Raw genomic sequence first — 14,665 nt, 5'->3', positions numbered from 1 at the left:
GTAAAAAACATTAAAGGGATAAATCGGCTAATCTCTTCAGTTCCCTGAGCTCCCCCTCTTGCCTGTGTGTGTGTGTGTGCTCCCCCACTCCCCTGTCTGTCTGACAGAGGGAATACTCTAGAGCACTGAACTGACCAAGACGCTCTCAGTTTAGAAATGAACTGACTCCACGCATGTCCTCTCTCAACCATTATATCTGATGTAATTGGATCTTTGTCAGGTTTAAGGTCGAAATATAACATAACGAGGTCTGCCTACTGTCATGGTGGTGTGTCTTCATAAGGCCTACTTCTGTTTCATTCAGGGATGTAGTGGTAGAAAAACTGGTGGGTAAACCCTGAGTGCCTTGGGTAAAAAGAGGTGATACCCTAATGCAATATATTTATTTTATTGGGTGCAATTGTGGTCAAATCATATGGTTCACTGCAGCGGAAGAACTCTGGCGAAGTTAAGAGATTAATATGTACTCAGCATTTGAAAGGTGAACTGAGTTTACCCTCCGCTACAACACCGATTCCACTCCATATCAGGTTGTTGTGGGAGACTTAAGTTAGCTAACAGAAACTAACCCCCATGCGCTTCTCTCATTAGTAAACAACCCAACAACCCCTTATTAATCCCCAAATAAACATTGAGCTACTTAAAGTAAGGGATGAATTGACTTCACTGTGTGTCTGATCTAGATCTTGAGGGGCTGACAATACATACAGTATTTGACCCAGACTCAACAGGCATAAGAAGTCCTGTGTTGCTGTCTCTAAGGAGTAGCTAGGTCAGTAACTGCTGGCCTGGTCTGGCTGGAGAGACATGATGTATTCCTTTACTATGACATAATCAGTTAGACTATGTCCTTGTACCAAAGACTATTAACGGGAGGGAGTTTGGACATAAATGGGATGGAATTTGCATGTGGCGGATAATGTTGTGATGGGATACATGAATCATATCACAATCATATCATCTGTATCTTGTATATAAAATGTGATGCCTTATACTGTAACTGTATGCATTAAGAGTCACGCCCATGGCCTATGTCCTATATTTTTGTATTAAATGGACATAAATGGGTTGGAATTTGCATGCTGTGAATAGTGCACAGGTATGGGATCCAATGGTTATGCATGTCATTATCATAGCATTCGTTTTTTCCACATACCCTATGATGCCTTACGTACTACTGTATATGCATAACGTTTCATAGACATGCCTATGGAGTATGTCTGACATTTGTAAGAATATGGTCTTGATTTGACTTGTTGCTATCTTAAGGTTAGTAACAAGTCTATATTTGAAGCACAATTGTGTAATGTGGAATTCTGTTAGTTGTCTTGCCTGTGAACTAACTGAAGAGTACATGTAATAATATCGCCCTCCTTTGGTTAAAAATGAAAATACAATATTATAAACCCTTGTCTTTCACTGAATACAGTGGCTATCTGATGATGCAGTCAAATATGAAGACCATAGAAACAAAGACAGATGTAAGATTTGTAACAATACCATTTCTTTATTTTTAAAAATGGCTCAAAATAAAATACAGTGGACAAACAAAATATAGAAATATAAATATTTTCATAGCAGGTATATATATTTTCCACAGGTTCTTTCCAAGTCATTGAAGCTTTTCACTATTAAGTAACATATTGAGGTGTTCACCCAAAACATAGGGAGCAATTTTGCATATTTCATTTTATTCTAAATAAGCAATACAGCAATCAATTAAATATGATAAACAAAACGACAAGATTCTTCTTCTTGCTTTTTAGATGCCCTTAGTTATTGGCTTGATCCTTTGAAATAATACATGTAATAAGTAAGCTACTGCCTTGACACCAGTCTCATACTCTTGCTAAAACTCTAAGCTACTGAAGGTTTCGATTCAGGCAACATAAAATTATGTCACAACAACGTTGAATAAATGTTATGTGTCTAGTGAGGATTCCTGTCTGTTTTTTTACTGGGTTGTGTTCATTCGGCACCAAACGGAAGAAGAAAGAAACTAACACAGAGGGACTAACTGGACTTGTCCAATAAGAAACACTCAATCTCATTTTCTGTTGCAAAATATTTTAAAGGTTTGTGCCCTAATGAACAGGACCCTGATTTATCTTCTCTCATTCTTTCTCTTCCTGTTCTTCTTGGTTTGAGGTCAGCCGGCCTACGGCGCATGCTCAGTAGTCATCCCCGCGGCTCACCACTTCCTTACAGGTGGGCCTGAGTAGGATGGTGTGTTCATACTGGGCGGTGTAGGAGCCCTTTGTGTCACAGAGCGGCGGGTACGGGTCTATGATGCCCAGGTCACACAGGTTCTTCAGGGCCATCAGGTACTTGCTCTCTCCCTGCCGGTCCAACCAGCGGCGGCAGAATGCCAACGTCCCAAAGTTCTCATTGATCACGTTGAGCAGATGCTTGGCCCTGGGGAGTCTGACGCAGAACAGGGAGAGAGGAGGAGAGGGAACACACAGGAAAGGAGTGACAGTCACCCTTCAGCAGTGCTTGAAGTGGAATGAAAAAGGTGCCAGTACTCATTTTAATTTAGCACCGGTAATCATACTTTAGAGTGAATATTCCGGTACTCAAGCAGTAGAAATGTGAGGCGTGCACCAATGTTTTTGGAATAACAGGTGAGTACAGTCCTAATACCCTGACTACACCGGCCATGTTCTGTGCGTGAGTGTTGCAAAAATAAATGTACACATACATGTTATTCAATAATTTCATCCACACTACTTGCACGTGTCAACAAGCTTCTGCTATGCCAAACGCTAAAATAGTACTTGGTTCTGTTAAAGACCATCCTCAGCGAGGACGATACAAACCGGAAACATCCGGCTTTCAGGGATACAGTCTCTCCAACCTAGCTTTCTTTTCCCCTGAAAACTGGATGTGGGTAACCCGCTCAGGCGTTTCTTTTATGCCTGCTACGTTAGGTTAATTTGAGACGCTTAACGCGCTGCAAGTCCTGCCTCTTCCATCTCCTTATTGGTTTTCACAAAGATACAACCTCACGTGGTTGCTTGAAAGACGAACAAGGATATGTTAATCAACCCTTTTTTTGGTGGAATAATCGTTGGGAGTAGATAAACACATGATTTTTGTATGATCCGGGTCAAAATTCTACAAAGAACCAGATAAAAAGGGGAACGTGCATGATCAGGTAAAATAACAACCCAATGTTCATCTCACAGAACAAAGTGCTAGCAACAGCTATCTACCTAAATGTTCATGAATGTTTCATGTGTGTTTCGACCTGTCCCCAAATTAATATAGTTGGTTCACAGTTTGTTTTGGTATTTTAACCTGCGTGTCAAGATCGTATCTGGTGGGGATAGACAAAATCAACATGCTCTCGATGGCGCACGTGCGGGTCTGGTGTAGCCATAGTGTAAGAATAATTCACAAATCTTTATCACATAATGAGTAGTTATTTGGGAAGCAAGATCATTTGTAAAGCAGTCATTCTGCACAGTGTTGATGCCCTTGTGTGCCATGAGTGTCTCTGATGTCTTTAACAGAGTCAAGACAAAATTACATCTACAGAGTGTACAAAACATTAGGAATACCTTCCTAATATTGAGTTGCACCCCCCTTTGTCCTCAAAACAGCCTCAATTCGTTGGGGCATGGACTCTACAAGGTGTCGAAAGCATTCCACAGGGATGCCGGCCCATGTTGACTCCAATGCTATCTACATTTGTGTCAAGTTGGCTGGATGTCCTTTGGGTGGTGGACCATTCTTGATACACATGGGAAACTGTTGAGTGTGAAAAACCCAGCAGCGTTGCAGTTCTTAACACTCAACTGGTGCGCCTGGCACCTACTACCATACCCCGTTCAAAGGCACTTAAATGTTTTGTCTTGCCCATTCACCCTCTGAATGGCACACATAAAAATAATTATTTAACCTGTCTCCCCTTCATCTACACTGATTGAAGTGGATTTGACAGGTGACATCAATAGGGGATCATAGCTTTCACCTGGTCAGTCTATGTCATGTAAAGAGCAGGTGTTCCTAATGTTTTGTACACTCAGTGTAGAATTCTACTTAGCATTGATGTTCAGTATCATCATTCAGCATTCAAATCAGGTAAGGCTCGCACTCAGCGAGCACCGATCGAACCGAGTGACCAACCTTATTGGCACGTGTCCAACGTTGAAGTTTTTCATGTAATGCGAGCATTCCATGTCATCGTGAACCGCTCCCCTCCCAGTGCTGCCAAATGTCTCGATTGCATACACCTCACCTTCCTGTGGAGCAGAAGGGTAGAGGAGGACACAGTAAACTCAGCAGATCCTAGAAACAACTGCTTGACCGTAATCCATCTGCAACTCACATAAGACCAAAGTCCTTCAAACTGAAAGCCACTATTGGCAATTGGGAACAGCCACAAGGAGAGAAACCCACAGCACTTTTTATAGGAAATGTCATTGACAACCTTCTGGTAACGAATGCAAATCTTTACATTTACATTTACATTTTACGTCATTTAGCAGACGCTCTTATCCAGAGCGACTTACAGTTAGTGCATACATTATTCTTTTTAATTTTCATACTGGCCCCCCGTGGGAATCAAACCCACAACCCTGGCGTTGCAAACGCCATGCTCTACCAACTGAGCTACCTCCCTAGAGATTAAATGTAATTTTTTTACAAGAATCAACATCATAGATGAGCAAACATTTCTGTTAATGTCATTACAGTTACTCCATCATCTCTTATAGTGTTCTTACACACACAATCTGGGTGTGATCTATTGAAGAGGTCTTTATCACACACACACACACACACACACCAATCCCTCCTTCCCCGCACACATACACACAGAGCTCATCAGCTCTCTATCGGGTTGTTGTGGTTGTTCAAGGCCCTGGGGTATTAACTGATAACACTGTGACACCCTCCCTCTCTGTCTGCTCAGATAATCCCTCAAAGTGAGAGCAGCCCCGCGGGCACGCCCCGCTGACACCACTACACTCCACATAGAGAGAGACAAGCACACACCAGCAAGCAAGCACACCACACACACACTCACACAAAGAGGGTAACGGCCCTAACGCACCAACACTCACTCCAGCTAAAAATATAACCCTCAAAGATGCCACATCAGCAACTCATTGCCTCTCTCCCTGGCTTCGCTGGAAACATCAGCAAAACGCACCACTCAGCAGCTTGCCAATTAAAAAGGGCCAATTCTGTCCAAACTGAGTTAAGCATTGCAGCTGTCTGTGTGAGCGAGGGTGGTGAATAGGCTATGGACCTCTGTGACATCACCCAACGTGGTTCCTATCTGCCTCAGATCATCTCAGACCCGGTAGCCTGATCCCAGATCTGTTTGTGCGGTCTTCCCAAATCCTTTGATCATGTTGCGTTGAGTTGGCAAGACAGAACAAACTGATTTGTGACCCCAGGCTAGTGGACCTCAACCTCACCCAACATGTCAATCCTCAACCTACTCAGATCCAGTAGCCTCGTCCCAGATCTGTTTGTGCTGTCCTGCCAACAATGACCACAGGAATACAAGACAGCACAAACAGATCTGGGACCAAGGTACACATCCTGGGGCAGGTATCTATGCAATATCTTCTCCTTTAGTGAGGTAAATGGTCATTAGTTGACTTTGAGTGGTGAGAACTCGATGCGCTTCGAGATGCAATAAGGAGATGGAGTTTCAACAAGTGGTGCTACTCACTCCTTGATGCTTCTGGCTGGTAATGTGATTAAAGGTGTAATTAAAGCACCGAAGAGGGTGACTAAGAAGGTGTTGGAGTGTGTGTGTGTGTGTGTGTGTGTGTGTGTGTGTGTGTGTGTGTGTGTGTGTGTGTGTGTGTGTGTGTGTGTGTGTGTGTGTGTGAGAGCGAGAGAGATGTGAATCTGAGCTCATCTCGACACTGTGTTGTAACTCTACACAGCCTAGAGATATTCTTTCAATAACACTTAATCAAGGGTTTTAATGATATGCTACTTCAAGAGAAACTTTTTTAAAAGATAGAAATTCTGAACTGATTAAACTTGCATGAGAGGAGATGTGTACCATGAGTTTGTTGTTGCAGACATGGCGGGAAAATAATAATAATAATAATAATAATAATAAGAAGAAGAAGAAGAAGAAGAAGAAGAAGAAGAAGAAGAAGAAGAAGAAGAAGAAGAAGAAGAAGAAGAAGAAGAAGAAGAAGAAGAAGAAGAAGAAGAAGAAGAAGAAGAAGAAGAAGAAGAAGAAGAAGAAGAAGAAGAAGAAGAAGAAGAAGAAGTTTTACTAAATTGTATCCAAAGTCACATCTCAAAAAACCTTCTGTTCAAATGAATAAGAGACAAGTTTAACGAGTTCAGCTCAGCCTCTGAAAAGACCGGAGCCTGTTTGATTAAATTGTACTGAAGTATCTGAAAAGCCTTCTGTACAAATGAGCATAAGAAGATAAGGGTTACCTCCATCCTGGTAGCTTCTCCTCCCTTGACGATGGGAACAGTCTTGCCTGCGTGTATCCTGTACTGTCCGATGGAGTGGCCATTGAGGTTCCTGATTGGCTTCACTACATAGGGAAAAATAAATATATATATATATATATATATAGATACAAAAAATGTAATGTATCTATATTTATTAATATATCTGCAGTATATCTATAGTTGTAATATTTATATATCTTTATTAAGTGCATTCGGAAAGTATTCAGACGCCTTGACTTTTTCCACATTTTGTTACATTACAGCCTTATTCTAAAATTGATTAAATAGTGTTTTTTTTCCCTCATCAAACTACACACAGTACCCGATAATGACGAAGCAAAAAACGGTTTTTAGAAATGTTTCAAAAAAACGGAAATATTACATTTACATAAGTATTCAGACACTTTACTCAGTACTTGGCAGTGATTACAGCCTCAAGTCTTCTTGGGTATGACGCTACAAGCTTGGCACACTTGTATTTGGGGAGTTTCTCCCATTCTTCTCTGCATTTCCCCTCAAGCGCTGTCAGGTTGGAAGGGGAGCGTTGCTGCACAGCTATTTTCAGGTCTCTCCAGAGATGTTCGATCGGGTTGAAGTCCGGGCTCTGGCTGGGCCACTCAACGACATTCAGAGACTTGTCCCGAAGCCACTCCTGCGTTGTCTTGGCTGTGCGCTTAGGGTCATTGTCCTGTTGGAAGGTGAACCTTCGCCCGAGTCTGAGGTCCTGAGTGCTCTGGAGCAGGTTTTCATCAAGGATCTCTCTGTACTTTGCTCCGTTCATCTTTCCCTCGATCCTGACTAGTCTCCCAGTCCCTGCCGCTGAAAAACATCCCCACAGCATGATACTGCCACCACCACGCTTCACCGTAGGGATGGTGCCAGGTTTCCTCCAGACGTGACGCTTGGCATTCAGGCCAAAGAGTTCAATCTTGGTTTCATCAGACCAGATAATCTTGTTTCTCATGGTCTGAGAGTCTTTAGGTGCCTTTTGGCAAACTCCAAGTGGGCTGTCATGTGCCTTTTACTGAGGAGTGGCTTCTGTCTGGCCCCTCTACCATAAAGGCCTGATTGGTGGAGTGCTGCAGAGATGGTTGTCCTTCTGGAAGGTTCTCCCATCTCCACAGAGGACCTCTGGAGCTCGGTTTCTTGGTCACCTCCCTGAACAAGGCCCTTCTCCCCCGATTGCTCAGTTTGGCCAGGCGGCCAGCTCTAGGAAGAGTCTGGGTGGTTCTAAACTTCTTCCATTTAAGAATGATGGAGGCCAGCTGTGTTCTTGGGGACCTTCAATGCTGCAGACATTTGTTGGTACCCTTCCCCAGATCTGTGCCTCGACACAATCCTGTCTCGGAGCTCTACGGACAATCCTTCAACCTCATGGCTTGGTTTTTGCTCTGACATGCACTGTCAACTGTGGGACCTTATATAGACAGGTGTGAGCCTTTCCAAATCATATCCAATCAATTGAATTTACCACAGGTGGATTCCAAACAAGTTGTAGAAACATCTCAAGGATGATCAATGGAAACAGGATGCAGCTGAGCTCAATTTCGAGTCTCATAGCAAAGGGTCTGAATACTTATGTAAATAAGGTATTTCTGTTTTTAATTTGTCAAAATGTGCAAAAATGTATAAAAACCTGTTTTCGCTTTGTCATTATGGGGTATTGTGTGTAGATTGATGAGGAAAAAAAGAATGTAATCCATTTTAGAATAAGGCTGTAACGTAACAAAATGTGGAAAAAGGGAAGGGGTCTGAATACTTTCTGAATGCACTGTAGATAAATATATCTGCAATATATCTGTAATTGTAATTTCCCACATCAAACCAGCAAACATAAAGAGGCAAACAGTTTCCTAAATAAACAAACCAACAGACAGACAGACAGACAGACAGACTGATACCTTGGTATGTTTTCCCATCTATCTCCACCTCATAAGACTCCATGACCTCCTGGATGGTTTCACCCACGTCACACAGACGCACATCTATCCCTGCACACTGGGAAAACACTTTAAACTTAAACATGCTCTCTCCACAGGGATCACAAACGGACAAGAGTTGACAGTTACACAAGCATTCATCAACCATCTCTACACAGCTCATTATCAGACGAGTGGTGAGTGAGAGTTACATCACATATCCTCTGATGTTAGCTGGCATCCAAGATATGGTAATTTATCCAAAGCGGCTTACAGACCTGTCGACATTAACATACAGTATATTCAGTATTCGTGGCCCATGTGGGAATCAAACCCACAGCCCTAGTGTTGCCAGAATCATGCTATAACCGACTGAGCAATTGGAACCAAAGTAATAGTGCATGGATGAATGGGTTGAGTTACTTTGATGCCTGTGTTGGTAGCATCTCTCACAGCCTCCAGTAGTCTGTCATACTTTGGGTTGAAGGTCACGGTAAAGGCACAGTCAATGATTCGACCTAAAACACCAACAACATGAACATAAGGAGGTGATGCTTTATCTGACGTCTTGTTTCAGCTGGTATTGTAATATTCGAGGAGTGTAATTACTAGGTAATTATCATGTAACTACAGTACCATTTTACCATTTTATATTTAAACAAGTGTATCAGGTATGGCAAGACAGTAAAAGAGGGACACTCAATCCTGCTTTTGGAGAGACTGCAGTACTCCAGGTGTTTGTACCAGCTCAGCAGTAGAACACCTGATTCAGCTCATCAAGGTGTTGAAAATCAGTTGATTAGTTGAATCAGATGTGATGGGATTCAATTGCTGGAACAAAAACCTTCAGTATTGCGGATTGATCTATTATTGCTTTAAAATGCAAGTGCAACCAGATACAGACATAAGGCCGGGTATCTGTAAAGCCCTTTGTGACAACTGCTGATGCAGAAATGGCTTTATAAAATACATTTGATTGATTTGAGACATATATTACACAAAACAAAACCACAGACATAGACTTTAGGAGGTCAGGTTATTGTAGAGCACTTTGTGGCAACTGCTGATGTCAAACAAGGTTTAGAAATACATTTTATTGAGAGCTTGATTCAGTGCCATTTCTGACCATTTATGTTCGTGACAAAGTTTATTTATATAAATGTGATTGATTGATTGATTGAAGTATCACAAAACATAACTACAGACTGAACAGAAACAGAAACTGAGTGTCAGTGTGCTGACTGACCGTTTATGTGCGTGCCAAAGTCTATCTTGCAGACGTCGTCATACTGCAGTACTGTGGGGTCTCCAGCGTTGGGGGTGTAGTGGGCAGCAACGTGGTTGATGGAGCAGCCGGTGGGGAATGCCAGGCCAGCCTTCAGACCATTCTCCTTGATTAGCCTCCTACTGCAGTCCTCCAACCGCTCACTGTGACACACAGACAGCTGTCAGGTTTAACATTCAGGATATGTTCACTTCAGCAACATACAGGTAACTGCCACAATAAAGGAAACGCCAACATAAAGTGTCTTAATAGGGCGTCGAGCCACCATGAGCCAGAACAGCTTCAATGCACCTTGCCATATATTCTACAAGTGTCGACACCATTGTTACATGAGTAATTCCATCATTTGGTGTTTTGTTGGTGGTGGTGGAAAACTGTCTCAGCACCACTCCAGAATCTCTCATAAGTGTTCAACTGGGTTGAGATCTGGTGACTGAGACGGCCATGGCATATGGTTTACATAGTATTCATGCTCATCAACCCATTCAGTGACCACTCGTGCCTTGTGGATGGAGGAATTGTCATCCTGTGGGGGCATAGCCATGGTAGCCAAAATAATGGCCAAAAGAATGGCCTGCCCAGCATTTGTATACATTACCCTAAGCATGATGGAATGTTAGTTGATTAATTAGCTCAGGAACCACACCTGTGTGGAAGCACCTGCTTTCAATATACTTTGTATCCCTCATTTCCTCAAGTGTTTTCATTATTTTGGCAGTTACCTGTAGGTTAACCGTACAATTTAATAAAGTCTCACTCATAGAGCAGTCCTCCAACCACTCACTGACAGGCAGGGACCACAGCAGACAGGGACAGGTGTCACATTCAGGATATTTTCACTTCAGCAACACAGGTTAACCATGCAGGTTAACAAAGTCTCACTCAATGATCCTCAATGCTGCTCCTATTGCACTCCAGTAATTAATCAAATCAGGTGTTTCACTGCTGAGCTAGGACAAAAACCTACAGTACTGCGACTCTCCAGGTGCAGGATTGAGAATCACTCAAATATCTCAAATACATCAATAAACAATATGACTGAAGTGAACAACAGCCAAGTACAGTACAGTAGTATCACATGACCGTTTGTACAGTACCAAGGCCTATATGATTTGTGAATGAACCTCACCAGATGTCAATCATGGTCATCCCAGGTTTGATCCAGGTATTCACGTAGTTTCGGACCTGTCTGTGGGCCTCGGCAGCCTGACGGAAGTCACTCCACATCTCCTCGTTAGCCTTGTCTAGGACCCTCTTCTCCTCATGGGTGGTCCTCCACGCTGCACTGCGCCTGGTGGGGAGGAACACACACACCCACCGGCGTGCGCGCACACACACACAAGAAAACACACATGGAGTCACATGGAGACATACACACACAGACATGTATGGACACTCTCTCTCTCTCTCTCTCTCTCTCTCTCTCACACACACACACACACACACACACACGCACACATGCCACAGACAGCACATTCTTTATCGTCTCATTATGCAAATGTTTTCTAATGGGATTATGATGTCAAACAACAAGTTCAGGAAATGATGCAGCATTCACTGCAGTTTATAATGCAGGTATACTGTAGATTAACATACCGGTAGTGTGAGTACATTTTAATGCAGTGTATGCAGGTATAGATGAGTTTGTGTCTCTAATTCATTCTTTTATTTAACCTTGATCAAACCAATAAAGTGAATAAAGACAGAATTGTTGTGAATACAATGTTATGTTATCTTGGGTGACTGAGGCACATCCAATATTTTTATTAGGTTTCAGAATATGAAGTATGATGGACTATAAAAACCACAGAGGCCTCGATAAGATCTATGGCCACCACACTGCATAAGGCCAATGCACTTGGTAGAGGTGACATACCCATCTTTAGATGGGGGATATTCACACTCCTCTCCCTTTGGGAAGTCTCCACTGGGATACAGCTCACAAATAGGGATGGAGGGAGGGTCAGTCTGTCCCTTCACTGTGTCCCAGATAGGAGAGGGAAGGAGAGGAAGGAGAGAGGGGAGGACGAGAAGAGAGGAGGAGAGGTAGAGAGAGGTTAGCCTCTGCAGATGTGCAACACATTGTTGCTGTCAGGGTATCTGATGCGGATGTGGTGCGGAATCAAGTGCAGGACACAGGAGCTAAGTCAAACCAGTCTTTACTTGAAAAGACAAAATAACAAACGGGTCGAACCAACCCGGAGGCGAACAATACGCAACAGTGCGTAAAACACAAAACCGACTGCGCACGAAAACAACAGTGCGACGGTAACACTAGCGACTGGCAAAAAGTGAACAGCACCAACAGACAGGTGAAACCAATTACACACAACACATGACAGAAACAACGAGAACTTATAGGACACATAATCAACACTAAACATGAACAGGTGTACCAAACAGACCAAACCAAACAAACATCGAAAACAAAGAACGGTGGCAGCTAGTACTCCGGAGAAGACGACCGCCGAAGCCTGCCCGAACAAGGAGGAGGAGCAGCCTCGGCCGAAACCGTGACAGTTGCTATTAGCAACACATGGTCACATATGGTCACAGCACATGCTACAGCAGGGTTCCCCAATAAGCGGCCCGAGGGTGATTTTATTCGGCCCCCCAAGTTTTCTGAGCAAAAAAAATATATAATAATAATAATAATTTGAGTTATTGGACATAAAAGACTGTAAAATCACCAGGAAATTAGCTCAAAGTGATTTTAATTTAGGAAATCTGTTCCCCAATATTTCTACGCACAAATAAAGAGGCATATGTGATTGCATCCCAATGTAATGAAGGTTTGAAATTATTCTGTATATGTCAAATATTATGTCTGTTTGGGATTCTTGCGGTCAATTTGCAGTATACAAATTATTTATAATTATGTTCCGGCCCCCCGACAATCCGCTCAAGGGAAAATCGTCCCAATGCTGAATGTAATTGGGGAACCCTGTGCTCCAGGGTGTATGACAATATATGCTTACACGGTAGCTACCGAATGTATAACGTTATGTGTATAACATTACAGGTGTACAAACAGTCTACTATGAGGCGATCTCTTCTCAAGAAACAAACCTCCTCAGGTCAGAAAATGCCAATATGTTTTGTATTCCATCTGTGAGCCATCAAAGGTTGTCCTGTATCCACTGATGTAACAAAGGGAACTCAAACCATGCGGTGGAGGAAGAAATGCCCACATCAAGAACAAACTCACCTCCTTTCTTCTTCTTCTTCTTCTTCTTCTTTTTCCCTGCCGAGTTCTCACCCTCTTCTCCATCTGTCCAAAACATTCATTGTTTATTCTCTTAACAAACATGACGTGTTCAGTCACAATTCACAGTGTTTGCGGTTAACTGTTAACACATAAGAAGTTACATTAACGCACCGCCACAGCAGATGCCAACTCATGTCAGGTCAAATTCTGAGTTTGTTGGATAAAAGGGCCAAATCGGGACTTCAAGATCCGCATGAGAACGATAATGACAATGATGAAGATAATGATGATGAAGTCAAAGAGGACTTTAGAAGTGGTTCAGTCACAATACCCAGTGCAGTTCTTGCAGTTAATGTAGTTTGTCAATGCACCAAGCCCATGTCACATGTTGAGTATGAGTATGATGATGGTGAATGATGATGAAGTTGAAGTTAAAGAGTCGTACCATCCACTCCATCCTCCTTCTCTTTGTCCTCCAGCAGAGCTTGCTGCTCCAACTGTTTCGTCACATCACCAACACCTCCTCCGGTATCTCCATCCCCCTCAGCCTCATTTGTCCCTGCTGCAAAGTCATTCACACACACACACACACACACACACACACACACACACACACACACGTGCACACACACACACTCAGTGAGTAAATTGTTCATGGTTCTGAGTCATTTTGAGAAAGTGCATCTACTGTGATCAGAACTTGGCAGGAGCCATGCATAATTTCTATCTATCTATACCTTAGGAATCAATATCCCAAGGGCATATGTAGGTACCTTGCAGCATTATGCCATGCCATTTAGCCCTTCAGAAACGGGACTACTCTAGTCTATAGAGCAATAGTTAAACATGCTCCAGAAAATAAGATCAAGTCCACATGTGTTTTTACAAGATAAGATAGCCTATGCTTGTCACATAGTTTTGTCAGCAATTATTTTAATGCTAGAGCATGCTTTCTTTTTATCCCTAGTGGGCTCTTTTATAAGGCAAGGCAAGTGCTGAAAAGTACTGGAATATCACTGTCATGTACAGACAATTTATATGTTATCTGCCTATTCCTGTTTAAAGCAACATCCTTCAATATTCGAATTTGACAACATTCCATCAAACCAATAGAAGAAGAGACATTTCAAGCCTCGAGAGGGGCATTGTCCCGTTTCCAGATGTGCATCTGCCAGTCAGCCCTCATAACGGGACCGGGACCGGGACCGGGACCCGGTGTTCACTTACAGGTATGGGACAGCTGTGACTTTCCTGCTTTTTTACGCTATGGCACAAATGGGAGCCCTCAATAATTGGCTATTTCCAAAACGGCATTTATCCACAATGTTATGCGTCTTACCTGCGGCAGCAGTCTTATTATTTTTCTTTTTTCTTCTCTTTTTCTTCCCTGATTCCGAGGGCTCCTCGTCCTCTTTCTCTTCATTCTCGCCGGCGTCCCCATTGAGAACTTCGGGCGCCTCCAGTTCAGGCTGCACTGTCTCGAGCTCCGCCATGATCGGCGGCAGGAATGAAGTGACGCATAAACTGCTGGGAGCCTCCAGTGGCCAGATTCTGAAACAGACATCAACTGCAGCATGTGTCTGTGCTCGAGGCAGAGCCTACCTGCCTGGGCAGAGGCAGCTGAGCCATTAAACAGCTATAAGGCACTTTGTGCAATTTCTTGACCTCAAAAGAGAAAACTAAGCCCGTCCTATCTTAATGACAAGATATGAGTGTAGGCTAGTGCATTAATACTGTTTGGAGTGTCTGAGTTTGCGATTCTATACTAACTTTGTTGATGTTTGTGTTCCAACATAGGTCCATTTCAAG

General features: G+C 42.9%; 1 protein-coding gene across 1 annotated transcript; it reads right to left on the bottom strand.

The window, feature by feature from the left end:
- Positions 1–1,483: 1,483 nt before the first annotated feature.
- On the bottom strand, positions 1,484–14,372 carry LOC311136896 (methionine aminopeptidase 2-like). The gene is made up of 11 exons (XM_084171210.1): positions 14,196–14,372; positions 13,302–13,418; positions 12,857–12,919; positions 11,525–11,627; positions 10,778–10,939; positions 9,610–9,791; positions 8,787–8,881; positions 8,346–8,442; positions 6,424–6,527; positions 4,132–4,247; positions 1,484–2,424 (listed from the first exon to the last, which is right to left on the bottom strand). Exons 1-11 carry the CDS (start codon positions 14,347–14,349, stop codon positions 2,172–2,174), a joined length of 1,446 nt encoding a protein of 481 aa, XP_084027336.1. The 5' UTR covers positions 14,350–14,372; the 3' UTR covers positions 1,484–2,171.
- Between the last annotated feature and the right edge of the window lie 293 nt (positions 14,373–14,665).

This window comes from Coregonus lavaretus, assembly GCF_964263955.1.
Source record: "Coregonus lavaretus genome assembly, chromosome: 11".
Classification (NCBI taxonomy): domain Eukaryota; kingdom Metazoa; phylum Chordata; class Actinopteri; order Salmoniformes; family Salmonidae; genus Coregonus; species Coregonus lavaretus.
The sequence above is the reverse complement of the archived record's forward strand: the minus strand, read 5'-3'. Positions and strand labels throughout refer to the sequence as shown.

Coding starts and splice junctions, on each gene's coding strand:
- LOC311136896 (XM_084171210.1), bottom strand. CDS start 14,349: ATGGCGGAGCTCGAGACAGTGCAGCCTGAACTGGAGGCGCCCGAAGTT. Junction 11,628..12,856: donor GAAGAAGAAGAAGAAAGGAG/GTGAGTTTGTTC, acceptor TCTGGGACACAG/TGAAGGGACAGACTGACCCT. Junction 10,940..11,524: donor TATCCCCCATCTAAAGATGG/GTATGTCACCTC, acceptor CCTCCCCACCAG/GCGCAGTGCAGCGTGGAGGA.